This window comes from Musa acuminata, chromosome BXJ3-6 (assembly GCF_036884655.1).
Source record: "Musa acuminata AAA Group cultivar baxijiao chromosome BXJ3-6, Cavendish_Baxijiao_AAA, whole genome shotgun sequence".
NCBI classification, from domain to species: Eukaryota; Viridiplantae; Streptophyta; class Magnoliopsida; order Zingiberales; family Musaceae; genus Musa; species Musa acuminata.
Window position 1 is genome coordinate 7,196,810 of NC_088354.1, and position 18,017 is coordinate 7,214,826.

Here is an 18,017-nt window from a genome sequence, read left to right on the forward strand (position 1 = left end):
CCACCCGCTTGCGGGGAGTGTCTCTCAGGATTAGCGGACAGGATAAAGCGGGTTCGTTTGGGTACGCCGCCTTTGACGTCTTTATTTTGTGGCCACACTCAACGGGAATCTCGCGGCTTTTTGGTGAGTCGTGACACGTGGGAAAGCTCTGGAAGGCTCCATAATAATCCCATTTCCACCGAATCGGGAGTCAGGTAGCGGAAGCGAGTCGGTCGTGATGTATTCCCGAGCATGTGAGTTCGGAGGAAAACGCATGCTCACGCATGGCATGACCAAATCCGAAGCACATTTAACGTCGACCAGCACGTATCCGTGGCAGAATTGGATGCCAAGCGTCACACACAAAGGCACCACATCGAACGGCAATGGGTGGACCAAATCACGTCATAACAAACGTGTTTGAGGAGGCTACGATAAAGCCAAGTGTCCCGGATCAGGTCCCGACATCACATCTCCCGGAAAGGTTTCGTAGATGATTGATTGCATATCTGGAATAATACTTGCTGAATGTTTGATTCCTTATTCTATGTGGATGGCTGAAATCGAATCCAATATGAAAGGAAGAGTAATATGATTGTTAGGCGGATAGAGATGCAAGTATTAATCAATAAATATAAAATATAGATATTTTTCGACAAATATAAAAACCTACAAAGTTCATATATCGACCTCCACCTCGACCTCGTATATTAATATATTCATTTAATGATATCCATATTAATATCTCGGAATAAAAAATATATATATAATTAAGTTAATATAATCAGTGATCCAAGAGGGTGTCATCTTGTCACCCTCGATTGCTTAAAGGGGGAGCTTACTTCACGATACCTCGAGAGTAAACGGTTAGTCCATTAATTACTTATTGTGAATCGTTAGTGCCTGTCCTCTACTTCTTAGATATAGATGCATAATTAATTTGATGTCATGATAAAATCTTTAGTTATCTTATTCTCTCTGTCCTTCGGAGGGTTCATCGACTTTCATCTTATCATTCTTTTTATCGATGATACGAGAAAGCCTTCTTGTGAGATCTATAACTAATAGGAATATTGAACTAAGTTAGAAATTCAAAAATAATCCAAATAAGAAATAAAAAAGTGGAGCCTTGATTCTCGACCCCAAGTAACATGATTAAGTTGGACTTCTACAAGTCATTGCATGCACACCTTGATGATGGCATTAGACTCAAATAAGGTTGACGATTCAGATGAATTATCCCTTATGGGCCCCAGTCAACATAGGCACATTAGTAAGCTTTAGGATAGCCCATACAAGGCTTATCCCTCGTTGAAAAATATATAAAACTCTTTCCATCATACATTTATTGGAATTCGGAGCCCCTCAACCTTGAGTCGATTTAGGCTAGGAGGAAATAAGAAGATAATATTTATTATGAAAGATAACATTTATGTGTCATCCAAACATGTGAGATCTCCCATGCCTAAAACAACTTCAACAGAAAAAAGAAAAAAGAAAAAAAAAAGGGAGAAACCTAAACCAAATATGATATAGGTTTTCATGACTCACACCAAAGTCGAAGTTAAAGAAGTAATTTACTACGCTCTACAATATAAGGGGATTGCTTCTGAACACCCTTCATCACAATAATAAGTCTAGGCTCTTCAAAAAAGTAAATGGATTAACGAGATCTAAGAGAGACAAAGGAACTAATGATCCGTTTGAATTCGAAAAAGAAAAAGAAGAAAATATATAATACATCTCTAAGTATATATATCTTCATCTTGCTTCTAATAATGCTCTCCTTTTGAACCTACCCCCTATGCTTATTGAACTATGACCTCTCTCGGTTAAGCACGAAACCAATTCTGGACTGGTATGTATATGATTCGTCGTCCAGACTACGTTGGCTCCAATCAGATCAGAGGAAAATTAGATGACAAAACACAACCTTATTTTACAGACTCACATCGCGTTTCCTTTTCCTTTTTCTCCTACAAAGACATACTGAGAGAAAGGAAGGAGGGATGATTAAACGTGAGAGAAGATACCAGATGGATTACTCGCATGCCAGGAGGGACATCGTTGATTAAGGCTCCATCGAGAATCCTAGAGCGGCACGCTGCGAAGCACCACGGTCTCGATGGTGAGCCCGGGGCCAAACCCGAAGAGCACACCCCACTCTAGTCCGTATCCGGTGGTCGCCCGCCCCTCCCTCACCGACCGCTTCCTCACCTCGTCCATCACGAAGTAGACAGTGGCGCTCTGCATGTTCCCGTACTCGGCGAACACATGCCGCGCCGTGCTGAGCTTCTCCTGTTGCAGCCCCAGCTTGACCTCGATAGCGTCCATGATCGACCAGTTCCCAGGATGCGCCACCCAGAAGACGTCATTCCAGTCGGTGATCCCCAGAGGCTCGAAAGCCTCCGATAGGCTTTTATCGATGTTGTCGGCGATGATCATGGGCAGCTGGTTGAAGAAGTGGAAGGTGAGGCCGACCTCCCTGAGGTGGCCTCCGACGGCTTTCGAGCTCTCCGGTACCGTCACTTGCGTGGCCGACATGATCTCGTAGATCGGCTTCTCGACGCCTTGGACGGGCTCCGCCCCGACGATGACGGCGGCCGCCCCGTCTCCGAATCCCGCCTGCCCTGCGAGCGCCTGGAAGTCGTGCTCGTCCGGACCCCGGAAGCTGAGGACGGTGATCTCGCAGGACACCACGAGCACGCGCGCCCCTCTGTTGTTCTCGGCGATGTCCTTGGCGATGCGAAGCATGGCGGCGCCCATATGGCAGGCCTGGCCGTAGAGCATGATCCGGTTGACAGACAACGGCAGGCCAAGGAGCATCGCGAGGCGGTAATCGGCGCCGGGCATGTCGATGCCGCTGATGGAACAGAAGACCAAGTGGGTGATGTCGGAGTTGGGGCGGCCCCACTCGTTGATGGCCTTGGCGGCGGCTTCCTTAGCCAGCTTGGGCACCTCCTCCACCACGATCTCCTGCCGGTCGTCGAAAGATGGCTCCATGTAGGAGCACAGTTTGGGCCTCTCCTTGAGGATCGCCTCCGTGAGATGCAGGTAGCGCCGCTTCACCATGGTCTTCTCGCCTGCACGGAACATATAACATACGGTTGGATACGATAGTTAGTGTCGCCTTTGAACTTTGTACACAGCAAATCACTCGAGGCAAAGATGAAGAAGGAGGTAATCGTTCTTTATTCTTCTTCCAAGGATGGTATGCTAGATTTGTAGATAAGAAAACTATATAGATCAGGGTCTTACAGATACGACGGAACTTATGCTTCAGATCCTGCTTCTGCTCGGAGTTGGTGACGCGGAAGTAGTAGTCCGGGTACGTGCTCTGCTCGTAGAGGTTGGGAGGATTGGCGGTGCCGATGGCCATGATGGTGGCCGGACCTTGAGCCCTCTGCGCCTTGCGTATGGCGTGGAAGCTGCCCATATCTGCAAACTCGGAAGGAATCGGCCGGCAGCAGCTATGCAATCACCGATGATGGGTTGAGCTCAAGGGGGAAGCGGGAAGACGAGGCATAAGAACTCCCGTTCGTCGGCTATATAAAGAGGAACACTACCTCTTCTCTCTTACGGGGGTTCAGGTTACTTGTTCGAGTTCGACGTACTGCACTGTTCATGCGACAGTAGTAGCAAATGTGGCTGTCGGAGCACTATTCTTCATGAAATCTTATCCAAAGAATAGGCCTTTGAGCGGCCGCGCTTCTGTGTCTCCTCTGTTCCTGATGAGCGACCCTTCTGTTCATTAGAGGACCTTCAACGCAGGCTGATGTGTCGCCACCAACTCCTCTCTGTTGCGGACGAGCACGCCGTTCCCGTCACTGGTCGCAGAATTCTGAATGCATCCACCACGCACAGATATCGAGAGCAATCATCGAATAGATAAAAAGAAGGGAAGCCACTCAAGGAAGAGGAGGACGCATGACCAACCAATCCATTTGACGGACACGTAACGTATCCTCGTGGGATTTGCTGATGCAACTACAACGTATTGCATTCGTGGATTGATGCAACAAAGGAAAATTGTCGAGGAAGAGGGTCACAGTTGAGCAGGTTGGTACTATGGCTGTCACTCGGGTCAGTCTCCATGACGTACCACCAAACACATTATGGTTATGATTGACCAAAAAAAGAAGAAAAAGGAGGTTTTCTTTGTCCTTTTCAACTTCTTTTTGGTGGAGTGGGTGACATGCAGCTTGCGAGGAAAACAATATTTAACTCCCAAAATTAGAACTTTAGTCCTTTTCCTACGATGCACTATCGGCATAGGTGATAGCAACCCTTCAAATCTTTCTCGTAAGGTTTCGATCGGCATAATCTTGCGTGCAAATTAAGCTTGGTGATGAGGATAATAATTATGATAAGACCCGAGCTGACGTCAGCTATCTCAGATGATGCCTCACGACCCAACAGCACATGGTCAAATTGATCGGCACGCCGGTCGAGACGTATTAACGACCTGCTTAAGCTCAATCCTTCACGCCAACGCTACCTACCCTCTGCAAGCGGGCACATCAAGTAACAGTAAACTCTCCTATAAATATCCTCGCAGGAAAAGAAGAAGGGAAGGACCGAACCACTCCACTCCACTCCACATCACTAACTTGATCGTCGGAGGGGTCGGGCCGAGCTACCAACTCGACCTGTGTGCAGGTGCGAAGACGGAGGCCTCCCACTGAACGCCCAGGCGAGGAGCCCCTTCCCGGAGGAAACGACGACCCCCTCCCCACCGGACCACCGCAGCCGACCGCCTCAATCGTCCCGAGGGGCGTCCCCAGGAAGATCCCCGTCATCCGGACCTAAACCGAGCCGTGTCGGCCCCGAGGCCACGGCTCAAAGTTGTTTCAGACAACAAATTGGCGCTAGAAGGAGGGCCCCCGAATGTCGAGGGATCACACAACTGGCTTAGACGAGTCCACAACTGATGGGTCACACCTGATCAGAGCTCCAGGGGAAAGTCCCCCGCGTGAAGATCTTTGAGACGAACACCCCATCACGACCGCGGAACGCTACTGGCGTCTGTCCAACGACCCGGGTCTGCTTCCGACCGAGGGCGCCCCCAGCGACCCCTCGCCCGTGTCGCCCGAGGCTTTTCAGGACCTCGCTCATCAAGTCCGAACGTTGACGGGTATGGTGCAAACCATTATCCCGCTCGTTTCTCGTCCGGCGCACCCCCTTGTGACCCAACCGCTACGGCAATGAGAGCCGCCCGCTCGGGCCCACACGCCAGATCCCGAGCTCCCTACTTTGCCTCGGGATCGATCGACCTCACTAGGGAACCCAGTAGCGGTCGGCCCGAGGAGCCGCCATGAACCCGAGGCGCTATCTCCGGACTCAACGGACTCCCTGCGAGCCCAGCTACGCCTTGTTAGTCAGCGGCTCGACGAAGTAGAGGAGGACGTTCGCGAGTCAAAGGGAGAGCTCGGGGTGGACACACACCGAGGGTCTCCGTTCGCGCCCGAGATACAAGATCAGACGGTTCCCCCGAACTTCCAGCTCCCCTCTTTGGACGCATATGACGGCTCCACCGACCCAGTAGACCACGTGGCCGCTTTCCGTGCCCAAATGATGCTGTACGGAACCTCTGACGCTTTGATGTGCATGGCATCTAAAGACCAGGACAATCGCTTCCTTCGATCAGCTCGTCAAAGACTTCGAGCTCAACTTCCTAGCCTATGCTCGGCCAAAGTCGTCCGTTGCACTGCTCCTCGGGCTCAACCAAATGAGGACGAGCCCCTCTCCCATTTTGTGAATCGCTTTACAACACAAATTCGGGGGTGGTCAAACGCTCATCCCTCTCTGTTAGTGCAAGCGTTTGTGACAGGCCTGCGACCTTCCAGATTCCTCTGGTCCCTTGTGGAGCGACCCCCCACCTCGGTGCCAGATATGCTCCAGCGGGCCAACCAGTACATCGCGACGAAGGCCTGGGTATCTGTGAGGAGAAGCGGCGACTTTCGGCAGCAAAGGTCAAGCACCCGCGGTGGCTATCCGATGTAATCCTCGTGAAAAGAAATCTAGGCCCTACCTTAGTCTCTGCAGAGCGAAGGCTCAATGTCTACCTGACCGCCTCCCACCTCGCGGTTAGCACCGGCCTAACCCCCTTTTTTGCATCTACACGGCTCGACCGCGGTCTGCCCGAGTCCGCCTCTGCGCGGCTTGCCCGCTCGAGCCATACACCTCGGTTGCAGCCCGCCTGCACCGTACTCCTCGGCCGCATGTTGCCCGAGACCATGACCTCTGCTCGGCCTGCCCGGCTGAGTCGTGCTCCTCGGCTACGTGTTGCCCGAGACGACCTCTGCTCGGCTTGCCCGACAGAGTTGTGCTCCTCGCTGCGTGTTGACCGAGACCACGCCTACGCAGCCAGCCCGCCTGCGCCGTGCCCCTCGGCTGTGTGTTGCCCGAGACCACACCTGCGTGGCCTGCTCGCCTGCGTCGTGCTCCTCGGCTACACGTTGCCCGAGACCACGCCTGCGCGGCCTGCGTCGTGCTCCTCGGCCGCACGTCGTCCGAGACCACGACCTCTGCTCGCCTTTCCGACTGAGTTGTGCTCCTCGGCTGCACGTTGCCCAAGACCACGACCTCTGCTCGGCCTGCCCGATTGCGTCGTGCTCCTCGGCTACACGTTGCCCGAGATCACGCCTGCGTGGCCAACCCGGCTGCGTCGTCCTCCTCGGCTGCGTGTTGCCCGAGACCACACCTACGCGGCCTGCCCGCCTGCGTCGTGCTCCTCGGCCTCCTGATGCCCGAGACATGCTTGCGCGGCCAGCCCGCCTGCATCGTGCTCCTTGGCTCCTTGGCTCCATGACCCGAGACACGCCTGCGCGGCCAGCCCGCCTGCGTCGTGTTCCTCGGCTCCATACTCTCCGAGACACACCTTCGCGGCCAGCCCGCCTGCGTCGTGCTCCTCGGCTCTTCGGCCCATGGCCCGAGATCACACCTGCGCGGCTTGCCTGCCTGGGTCGTGCTCCTCGGCCTCCTGATGCCCGAGACACTCCTGCGCGGCTAGCCCGCTTGCGTTGTGCTCCTCGGCTCCATGACCCGAGACACGCCTACGCGGCCAGCCCGCTTGCGTCGTGTTCCTCGGCTCCATACTCTCCGAGACACACTTGCGTGGCCAGCCCGCCTGCGTCGTGCTCCTCGGCTCTTCGACCCATGACCCGAGACACGCCTGCGCGGCCAGCCCGCCTACGTTGTGCTCCTCGACTCCTCGGCTCCATGACCCGAGACATACATGTCTGCGCGGCCAGCCCACCTGTAAGCTGAACCCATGCCTCAAACTCCCGTTACAACGACCGACGCATGGCTTCCTTCGGGGGGGGAATATGATGAGGATAATAATTATGATAAGACCCGGGCTGACGTCAGCTACCTCAGATGACACCTCACGACCTGACAGCACATGGTCAAACTGATCGGCACGTCGACCGAGGTGCATTAACGACCTGCTTAAGCTCAGTCCTTCACGCCAATGCCGGTGTCAGACGCTACCTGCCCCTTGCAAGCGGGCACATCATGTAACAGTAAACTCTCCTATTAATATCCTCGCAGGAAAAGAAGAAGGGGAGGACCGAACCACTCCACTCCACTCCACATCACTAACTTGATCGTCAGAGGGGTCGGGCCGAGCTACCGACCTGACCCGTGTGCAGGTGCGAAGACGGAGGCCTCCCATCGAACGCCCAGGCGAGGAGCCCCTTCCTGGAGGAAACGACGACCCTCTCCCCACCGGACCATCGCAGCCGACCGCCTCGGTCGTCCCGAGGGGCGTCCCCAGGAAGATCCCCGTCATCCGGACCCGAACCGAGCCTCGTCGGCCCCGAGGCCACGGCTCAAAGTTGTTTCCCACAACACTTGGTCAGAGAGAGCATCACATCACATAGGACGAGAAATTTTTTGAAACTAAGTATTTATATCTGTTTAAATCAACTATTAACAGTATGATGATAAATCAGAAAAATAATTAATACGTCTTTAAACTCATAGATAATAGTCATTTTATTATTAAAAACCTAATTATTTTGGATGAATGTTACTGGGAGAGTCATATTAGAAGATATGTAGTCTTTTACCCGTTTCGGGCTTTCGTTTTTGGAGCTTACGGATCCCATTTTACAGTGAAGGTCCACAAAGCAGGTCCGACCCAATAAGGTCCGACTAATCAGATGGACGGTGCTGATCTACATGATAATTGTCGGGAGGAATAAGGGGGTCATTAATGGAAAGATGAGGCATGTTTAGGTAAAACAAGATGCTTCCGGTATAATAAAAGGGCGAACCCCCAGGGGGTCGGGAGGGGGATAGGCTCGGCACCAACAAAACCCCAAATGGCGGCAGTGACCATCTTCGGCAGCGCTTCCCTCCACTCCTCCATTGCCGACCCTGTCCGAGGAGGGAGTCACAGGCGATCGTCGGCTCCTCGGCTTCTTCCCTCTTCGTCTACCCCAGCGCGGTTCTTCGGCACCCGCGGTAGTCGGATCTCATGCCGCTCCTCTGCGCCCGCACACTCCGCCATTTCCGGATCCAAAGAAAGCGAACGTAAGGCTTCCTCCCGTGCGCTGAGATCTTTCTTCACTTGTCGATCGGTGTGCCCCATCGTCGTGTGCGATTTGATCGCTTCTGTATTTGGAGACTTTAGGGTTTCTCGACATGGGACGACCCTCGTAGTTTTTGTTGTTAATACATGATTCACGAATAGCGTAGAGATTCTCGTGCTTTAGAGGCTTTTCTATTGAATGCAAGGAAATTCTGTGACCAACACCGTTATTCTTAGCTGGAAATGTTGGTTGACTGCTTACGGATGTTCCTTAGAGATCGCCAGTGAAGCATTGTCTTGTCATTACTGTTTCCAGAATTGTTTTCATTCACCGTAGTTAGATCAAAGAGAATTCTAGGAACGATCGCGGACCAAATTCTTTAGTTTTTCTTTACCTTGGTTCACCGACATTTTTGAGAGGATAATAATTTATAGTTTCCGTCCATGCCAACTGATGATGGACTATTCATGCTCTACTTAAGAGAACATACCCAAAACCTGCTGGAGACTTTTAGGTCACGGTCACATTCCTAACTTTTATTGTTGCAAATCTTTATGCAGTGAAATCAGGACCGAAGGATTTTCTCCACATCAGCGACTTTGACAAGGCTACAATCCTTAAGATCATCAATCAGGCAGCGGAGGTCAAGGCACTGTTAAAATCAGGAGACAGAACTTACCTTCCCTTCAAAGGAAAGACTATGGCCATGATTTTTGCTAAGCCATCCATGAGGACCCGTGTTTCATTTGAGACAGGCTTCTTCTTGCTTGGCGGCCATGCCATTTACCTGGGTCCTGATGATATCCAAATGGGTAAGCGTGAGGAAACTTGTGACGTTGCTAGAGTACTTTCGCGCTACAATGACATCATTATGGCACGTGTATTTGCCCATCAGGTATGATGGATATCTTCATTGGCATGTGTATTTAATACTAGGGTATCATGTGGCTATTATTTGATCTGCATGTCTGATAATCGCATGCCGATGCTTGCAGTGTCCTTAAATTGGTATTATTTCAAATTTTCCTGTAAACAATTTGAGAAGTTGCATACCTATGCAATATGGGTGTGCATTTATTGAGCAAGAGGCTATCCTGTTATATGATGTGTACATGCCTTTAGTTTCCCTTCCACTAGCAATCCACGATCTTTTTAATTCTTCAGATTGGAAGCTTTCAGCTACCCAAGTTTGCATCTCTTGCAATTTTCTCTTCCGTGGTTCAACAGTATGAGATGTTACTATTCATGGTTTTGACATTTGAGTTTGTCGAACTATGTGATGTTAGAGAAGGTGTGAAACTTGTACACCTTCTTGCATGCTTAACTGTTGTGAGATGATTTTGTGTGTTTCATTACTGATGTTTTACCTTTATATTTCTCTACTCCAGCATTACCTTTCATGTGGATTTTCCTAGTTTAGGTAATGACACCAATCTACCAGAAATGTACTGGTACTGATTTTCATTTAAGTTAATTATAAGGAAAATCATGATCTTATGAAGATAAGATCTCGACGGACTTAGTGTCTTCTTATCTTACCGATAAATGTCGAAAACATTTTTTTTGAATCATTATACTTTAATTAATAAGACATTGTGGTAGCTGTGACAAGTTTAAAAGCTTAAATTCCAAATTGCAAAGATTTTAGTGTCCGATTTTAGATTAATTTGGTTTCTACAACATATTATGATATATATCTTATTGTGTCAAATTTTATTGATCTTCTTAAAATATTTGAATTATATCGTATTAATACATCTAAATACGGTTAACAAATTCACACCATGAATTTGCAGTATATGAACCAAAGTCTTCATATACATTTTGCACAAACTCCAAATATGCAACTGTGATCTACCTCGTGCTGTTGGATAATAAAATACTTTGTATCTACACATAGTCAGCATGCAGGAATCCTTTCAAAGTGCTCAGGGTTCAAAATTTGTGTCAGACATGAGAGAACACCTTACAAGATGTTATGAAACTAAAACCTCTAAATTATCAAATGTATGCATACATGGATGTCTTTGGCGCACCATTATGTGGATCAGAATAAAGTTTTAGCATACATGCTCTTGTGGAAGTAGACTTGCTGTAGCTTATTTCTCATTCTTTATGTTTTTCTCTTTTAACTAGTAAATCTAGTAAACTTGTGGGACTTCCCGCATCCTATGCTGATAAATTTCATGCACGTATTGTTTATTTTGGATCATTGGAGGTATAACAGGATAATGCATCGACCTGCATATATATCTAAGATGAGGTGTTTCTTATTTCTGCTCGTGCATACATCTTATACTTTCATTTCTATGATTATTGCAGGATATTTTGGACCTTGCCAAATATTCTTCAGTACCAGTTATAAATGGCCTGACTGACTATAACCATCCATGCCAGATAATGGCTGATGCACTTACAATTGTTGAACATATTGGTCAGTTGGAAGGAACCAAGGTCAGCTACTTGAAAGAAAGTATTTTAAATGTGATATGATTAGAAACTAGTAGATTCTAGTTAAATTGCAATTCTCTTGCAGATTGTCTACATTGGAGATGGGAACAATATTGTCCACTCATGGCTTCTGTTGGCATCTGTAGTTCCTTTCCACTTTGTATGTGCTTGCCCAAAAGGATTCGAGCCAGATGAAAAGACTGTTGATAAGGCAAGAAATGCTGGAATTAGCAAGATAGAGATTACAGATGATCCCAAGGAGGCAGTACGAGGAGCAGATGTTGTGTATTCAGATGTTTGGGCTAGCATGGGCCAAAAAGAGGAGGCTGCATACAGAAAGCAAAAGTTCCAAGGTTTTCAGGTACATCGGGCTTGATTTTTCTTCCATTTGTTCTTTTGTGTGACTAGACATAACTCACTTATATAAATGTCAGTCTCAAAGTAAAATGGTAACCGGGTTTCTTTAAATAAGGTGCTGGACAGGTTACCAGTCATAACTCCCAAAATCTTATGCCAATTTTGTTGCTTCTTTAAATTACATTGGTTAACCTTAATTACATTAATCAAACCATGCTTAGTATAACTTAGTGGTTTTCTGGCCTGAAGAAGTCTGGTCAGTTTATGGTCGAGCAATTATCATCTGTATTTGATGCAACCAGCTGAAATTATCATCTGTAGCCTCAGTGTGTGTTCTAATTAAAATCTTTAAGTTTGTTAGTACACTTGTTCTTGGGTTGAATTGTGTCGTAGTGTGTGGTAAAACACCCAAATGATATGCCAATCATTTTTAAGTGAAAATGATACTGATGCTTAATCCACAATTGATGTGTTTAGGTTTTTCTCGAATTCTCAAGGACTGATATCTATTTATGTTTGGCAGATTGATGAATCATTGATGGAGATTGCAGGACCAAAAGCTTATTTTATGCATTGCTTACCAGCGGAGAGAGGCATTGAGGTCACTGATGGTGTCATTGAAGCGCCCAACTCCATCGTCTTCCCCCAGGCTGAGAACCGTATGCATGCTCAGAATGCCATCATGCTCCACTTATTTGGTCTCTAGGATTGTATTTGTTCCTTTCGAGAGATAAGGCTACATCTGGGCCATCCATTGACCACTCGATCTGTGTCTGTCTTCTTCTCAGTAGAATCCTCAAGTTGGACTTTGTAGTGGCACTTTGTTGGGTTTTCAGTTAGTGGACCTGCGGCAGATCAGATAAATAGCGACATGTAAGGAGTTGTCTTTGTCGAATGCCATCTCTTTTCTCCCTTGGGATCGCTGTCCAGATTGGCTTAAGCGCAAGTACACACTAGTGATGATACTGTCTTACGCATCACGTTACACCACGCAGGGCGCGGCGGGGAAGGTTTCATGGTGGTGTTCCGTTTTAGAGTTATATTTCTGAGTATTTTTGAGCGTGTTAACTACTAGTCTAATCGATAATGAGTATTTTTTGAATGCGTTAACTAGTTTAATCAATAAATATGTTGACAGTTCATCACAAGATCCCAAATTTGAAATCTGTTTTTGCCTTGTATCAGTTCATTACAAGGTTCTTATCTCCTGCTTTCGTCTCATCCTAGTAAAAAAAAAAACGTGTATATATATGTATGTATAAAAGAAGGGTCAGCGATGGAGATTCTGGGGAGACATTTCACTTGTATATGAAGAAGTCATGATGGAAAGTGGGCGAGCCCATTTCGATTAGGTAACACGGGTGGGAGGGAGGGTCATCTTGGATATAGCTGATCCGAGGCAGGCGGGAGGTCATTCGGGTCTTCACCCGATGAGTAACCCGATTCGGGTCAGACGGGCCCTGGCCCGTGAGTAGGTCTCTTTAATAAAGAAACCTGATACGAGCCGGACCGGACCGGACCAACCGCGGGCCTTGACTTGGGGAGGAAGCAAAACCCTCGACGCCCGCCGCGAGCAGAAGGCCGGAAGGGACTACTAATGTGATGATGGAGTAGATCTGAGATGTACCATCGGAAAGAACAATAACAACGGGAGAGGAGAAGAGCTGACGGAGAAGAGATGTTTCGGAACCAGTATGACACCGACGTGACGACGTGGAGCCCGGCGGGGCGTCTGTTCCAGGTAGAATACGCCATGGAGGCCGTCAAGCAGGGGGCTGCCGCCGTCGGCCTCCGCTCCACCTCCCACGTTGTCCTCGCCACCGTCAACAAGGCCGCCTCGGACCTCTCTTCCCACCAGCGCAAGGTCTTCAAGATCGACGACCACATCGGGGTCGCCATCGCTGGTCTCACCGCCGACGGACGCGTGCTCTCCCGCTATCTCCGCAACGAATGCATCAACCACTCCTTCGTCTACGAGTCCCCCCTCCCCGTCTCTCGCCTCGTCGTCCGCCTCGCCGACAAGGCCCAGGTCCCGCTCTCCCCTTCCCCCTTCTATTCCCCTTCTCTCGTCCCTTCGAGAATCCAATTCAATTCACGATCCATGAACTCTTTGCAACTTCTTTAGGGTTTAGCAAGCGATGTATCCCAGAAAGGAAATCTGTTTCGATAACATTTCTAGGTTGCCCTAAATATTTCTATGTTGGTTACAACGGAAGCGAGGGGCAAGGATCTTAGGATTCGATGCAGGAAGAGGGAAATGTTTCGTTTCTCATTTTTGATGGATGCTCATGGATCTGATGGTGGTGTGCTTTGATTCCTTCTGCTGGTGTTGATCCCTTGTGTGCGACGTTCTTGCTCATGTTGGTCTGATGGATCACTAGATTCCAAGCTAACTTGGCGCTAGCAACCAACCATAGGCCGTCGATGGTTTTTTGAGCTCTGATCATCCTCGCCCCTTTTAGATCTAAATAAGCCAGAACTAGAGAACTTATGGAGTCATAGTTGACTGCATATTTTGTGTTAGCAAGTTAACAAGTTTCATTGCTTATGTTGCACATTTTTGTTACCATAAGCAGTTTAACCGTGCATCACACTGGTCTAAACAGTTGTGTTACCTGGCTATTATTCGTTCTCATGTTTAGGTTCCCTTTGATGGTATTTTTTTTTTAATGTTTTGTTGGAATGCCACCTCTTTTGTTGAGAGCAACAGGTTTACTGCAATTTCAGATTATTATTGGAATCCATTTCCATAGTTGGATGACCCTGTCAATTGACACTTTTTCATCATGTTTGTGCTTTCTTATAGCATTTATATACTATTTCCTCTTTCTTTAATGCATTTCTAGCCTCATATCTCGCACTTCCAATTTAGACTTTTGTTATCTTTTATTTATGTTATTTTTCATATGCATCAAATAAATTCTCTGCAGATTCAGTTATATGTAGGAATCTTAAAAGTCAGTCGGTTGTCTACGTTGATTTGCCTTTTTTTCTTGTTTGTGCTCTTCTGGATGTTATGCTATTTTGTCCTTCTTAATATACTTTATAATCTATTGCCATGCTCTCACTTTAGTTAGACTAATTTTGTTATCTTATAATTTTTCTGTATTGGACTACTTTTCTGCATTTGCAATTGTTCAAGATGTCCAATTTTTTTAAAGCCTAACATGCTGCCATGAATTATGTCGAAATATAATCTATAATTAGAGCTCCTCCATAGAATGGATATCTGTGTGGCCATTGGGCTTGGAAGGTTAACGTCCACCGTTTAGATTTTGCAACAACGTGTCTTACGACCGTGTGTTTACCCTCATCTTTTGTTAATTTCTTTTGTTTTTGTTGTATTTTTCATGTCATAATATTTTTTTCTTTGCTTTTTTTTTATTTTAATACCAGATTCCATCGAGCTTGGCACTAAGTGGGCCTTGCCTATCAAAGCCTTGCACGTTGCCTCTTGCGTGGCACTTAAGTACCGTTAAGAGTTTTACATCTCAGTGCACCTCTAGCCTCTGATAACTTGTGTGGTCAAAAGACTAGAGTTTGTCCGTGGAATGTGGGTGCTGTGGGTCATCAAAATTGGGTATTTAGATTTGTCTAAATTTCTTAAGGAAAAAAAGAGGGAGAATGTTCAAAAGCCTGTCAAGTGCTAGATGAAATTCTAGGAAATCCAACTATCCTCACAGAAAAGCGTGCTACAGGAGCAGCCTAATCCAATTTTATTTGTGCTGAGGTGTGGCTGATCTTATGGTTGTTTCTTTCTCCATTGGCAATCAAACATCTACAAGATCATATTTCATTTCAAGCTTGTTCAACCAAGTCTAGTGAAGACTAACTGTATTGAATAGCTTGGCCAGGATAAAAATCTATGTTTAATTTCTTTCTATGTCAGTACCTGCTTGCTAATTCATACTGTAACGTATCATTTCATCAGTTGGGGATTTTTTTTCCAATCACACAAGTGGGTTATTTCCTCTGTATTGAAATAAAGAGGTGACGGTAGTACTATTATGTTCAAAGAGTAGATAAAGGATGTTAGAAACCATACAGTCATCAAGATAATCAAATTCAGTGTTTTCTCTCATCACTTCATAGATGTCATTATAATTCTTTGTAGCATGATTTTTTTTTTTTGATAAAAAGTGAAGTGAGTGCGCAATTCTCCGAAGCTCTTTTTTAGTTTTATTTTTTGCTTTATTGTTAATTGTGTTGATTTATTATTTACCAACTTATGGACCATTTCCTGTTATACAGTTATGGATAAAGAATATACACCTTTAATTTTTCATTTATTATCCTGGTTTAAAATTTGTAGCCATAAGGATACATAAAAAATCATAGAGTTTGTTCGTTTTTTTATAACTGTTGCAACCCAATCTTGTGTCAATGCTCCTCCGTTTTTTGCAAATATTTATGAAGATTTAACATCAGACTTGACCAATGCGGAGGTACATATTGTGAAAATACAAATCACGTTTTAATGAAAAAATGCAGAAAAAATAAGACTTGAAAGTGCCATAGAGCCATAGAGAATGAAGAAGAATAAATTGTGGTTCAATTATCCTCAAAACATATGATTTGCCACCATAGTTGGTAAGTTCTGCCTCCTAATATAAAATAGGCATGCACTAAATTTTGATATTTGACTCTTTACTTTCTATTAATTTTGAAAGCTTTTTCCAGCTCATTTTCTATTACTTTGGTTATGACTATTATTGACTTGTGAAATACCTATTGGTTGATCTATAATGTCCCATTAAGGTGGGTGATGGGTTTCATATTCAATTTTTTTAATTAATTAATTAAGATATAATTCTTTTTAACACAGTATTGCATCTATATGCATGTTTATGTGTTTGAGAGATGAGTTTATGTCAAAATTTCCTTAGATTTGTTAATCTATGCAGGAGACTACCACCTTTACATTATTGATCATTTATTGTTATTCTTCAATTGATTTTTAATTTACCTTTTTATGCTTGAGAAGAGGAGCCTTGGCACCACACTGCGGTTGTTTCTATGCGACTTCAGTGACTAGGGTTGGATTCTATATCTCTCTACTTGCAGAGGTAAGTTGGTAGACTATGATTGTAACATCCCGATTAGTCTCACATTGGAAGTGGGTAAGACTAAGAACGACTTATAAGGATCTGATGAGTGTACTATCATCGACTTTAGCTTAAGCATATTGATTAATGGTTTTGGTCAAACGAAGTTGATGGGCCAGTTAGTTTATCAAGCCCGAGTTGTAACAATGATCCTCCCTGAACCCCACAATAGTGTGATCCTTGTCCACTAAAATATCTTTCTTTTACACATCTTCTTTATGATTCTCTGTTGAATCTATCTCTTTAGACCTTATCCAGGGATTTGGTGTGAGCTACGAAAGATTCACCGGGTGGGCATTTTTCTTATTTTGCCCATTTCTTGTTTTAGCTGATTTTAGCTGCATGTTTGTTGGTTTTAATATCTTCAAACTTCATATTATTTTATGGAAATTGATATGAGGGGTTCTGTGGCATCATAGTTGTAATGTCTATTGCAGGTCTGCACACAGCGTTCTTGGAAAAGGCCCTTTGGCGTGGGTCTGCTTGTTGCCGGATTAGATGAGACTGGAGCTCACCTCTACTATAACTGTCCCAGTGGTAACTACTTTGAGTACCAGGCATTTGCAATCGGATCCCGCTCCCAGGCTGCAAAAACTTTCATGGAGCGCAGATTTGAGGCCTTCAACGGTTATTCTCGTGATGAACTGATCAAAGACGCACTTTTTGCCATAAAGGAGACATTGCAAGGAGAGAAGCTGACCAGTTCCATCTGCACCGTTGCTGTTGTCGGAATTGGCGAGCCATTTCATATGCTTGATCAGAAGACAATACAGGAAGTGATTGATTCAATAGAGATCAAAGAAGATGATGCTTCTGCTGCAGCTGCAGATCAAACTCCCATGCAAGAGGAGGACAAGAGCTCAGAAGCTGCAGCTGCAGATCAAGCTTCCATGCAAGAGGAGGACAAGAGCTCAGAAGCTGCTCCAATGGATATTTGATCCATATATAAAAGAGTACAAACGTTTCACCACAAGAGCGTTGGTGTTTAGAGATTGTCACCTGTTGTTTGCATTATTGCTTTTCGACATGGTTCCTTCCTGCTTGAACTTACGATGCCTAATGTTAAACAGAACCTGTGCCTTACAAATTGGTTTTAGGTTGACAATGGATTTGGGACGATGACATTGTACCATGCATTTTAATATTAGCCCGTGACAAGGGTGTGTGGCATGTAATGTGCTGCTAATATTGGTAGGTACGTGGTGATGACCGTGCAGGCTGCCAACCGGAGAAGCATTAAGGTGAGGTTTTCTCTGGTAAATTGGTCATGCGATCCTGCTCGGCTGTTGTTGGCACAACAGCAAACTGAGCTCCCAAGTCTTGACACTCCGGTATGTTTATTTTAAGAAAAGCACGCTATCTTTCTTTTTATTATTGTTGGTACTTCATACGCGTCAATCAATTTGGCGGGCTGTACCAAAAACTGGAGGAGTGAAAACTGTTTGATCGACTCGAGCGAATGAGGACACATCAATCGCTAGGTCGTGTAACTTTCCCACGTGGACGAAGCGCCGAGCCTTATTTCTTAGTCGGAATCAATCATGTAGGCTTTCGTTGTCGTTTCATGAACGGAATTGAGCCCAAC

At 46.0% G+C, this 18,017-nt stretch overlaps 3 protein-coding genes across 3 annotated transcripts; 2 read left to right on the plus strand and 1 right to left on the minus strand.

Annotated features, from left to right (window-relative positions):
- Window positions 1–1,882: 1,882 nt before the first annotated feature.
- On the minus strand, window positions 1,883–3,813 carry LOC135640140 (curcumin synthase 3-like). The gene is made up of 2 exons (XM_065154298.1): window positions 3,238–3,813; window positions 1,883–3,062 (listed from the first exon to the last, which is right to left on the minus strand). The coding sequence occupies exons 1-2, from the start codon at window positions 3,413–3,415 to the stop codon at window positions 2,071–2,073; spliced, it is 1,170 nt and encodes a 389-aa protein (XP_065010370.1). The 5' UTR covers window positions 3,416–3,813; the 3' UTR covers window positions 1,883–2,070.
- Window positions 3,814–8,246: 4,433 nt separating this feature from the next.
- Window positions 8,247–12,241, plus strand: LOC135639709 (ornithine carbamoyltransferase, chloroplastic-like). Its single transcript, XM_065153578.1, has 5 exons — window positions 8,247–8,520; window positions 9,080–9,414; window positions 10,842–10,973; window positions 11,056–11,331; window positions 11,851–12,241. Exons 1-5 carry the CDS (start codon window positions 8,310–8,312, stop codon window positions 12,031–12,033), a joined length of 1,137 nt encoding a protein of 378 aa, XP_065009650.1. The 5' UTR covers window positions 8,247–8,309; the 3' UTR covers window positions 12,034–12,241.
- Window positions 12,242–12,866: 625 nt separating this feature from the next.
- LOC135640636 (proteasome subunit alpha type-1-like) lies at window positions 12,867–17,602 on the plus strand. Its single transcript, XM_065155303.1, has 2 exons — window positions 12,867–13,356; window positions 16,870–17,602. The coding sequence occupies exons 1-2, from the start codon at window positions 13,006–13,008 to the stop codon at window positions 17,368–17,370; spliced, it is 852 nt and encodes a 283-aa protein (XP_065011375.1). The 5' UTR covers window positions 12,867–13,005; the 3' UTR covers window positions 17,371–17,602.
- The last annotated feature ends 415 nt before the right edge of the window (window positions 17,603–18,017 follow it).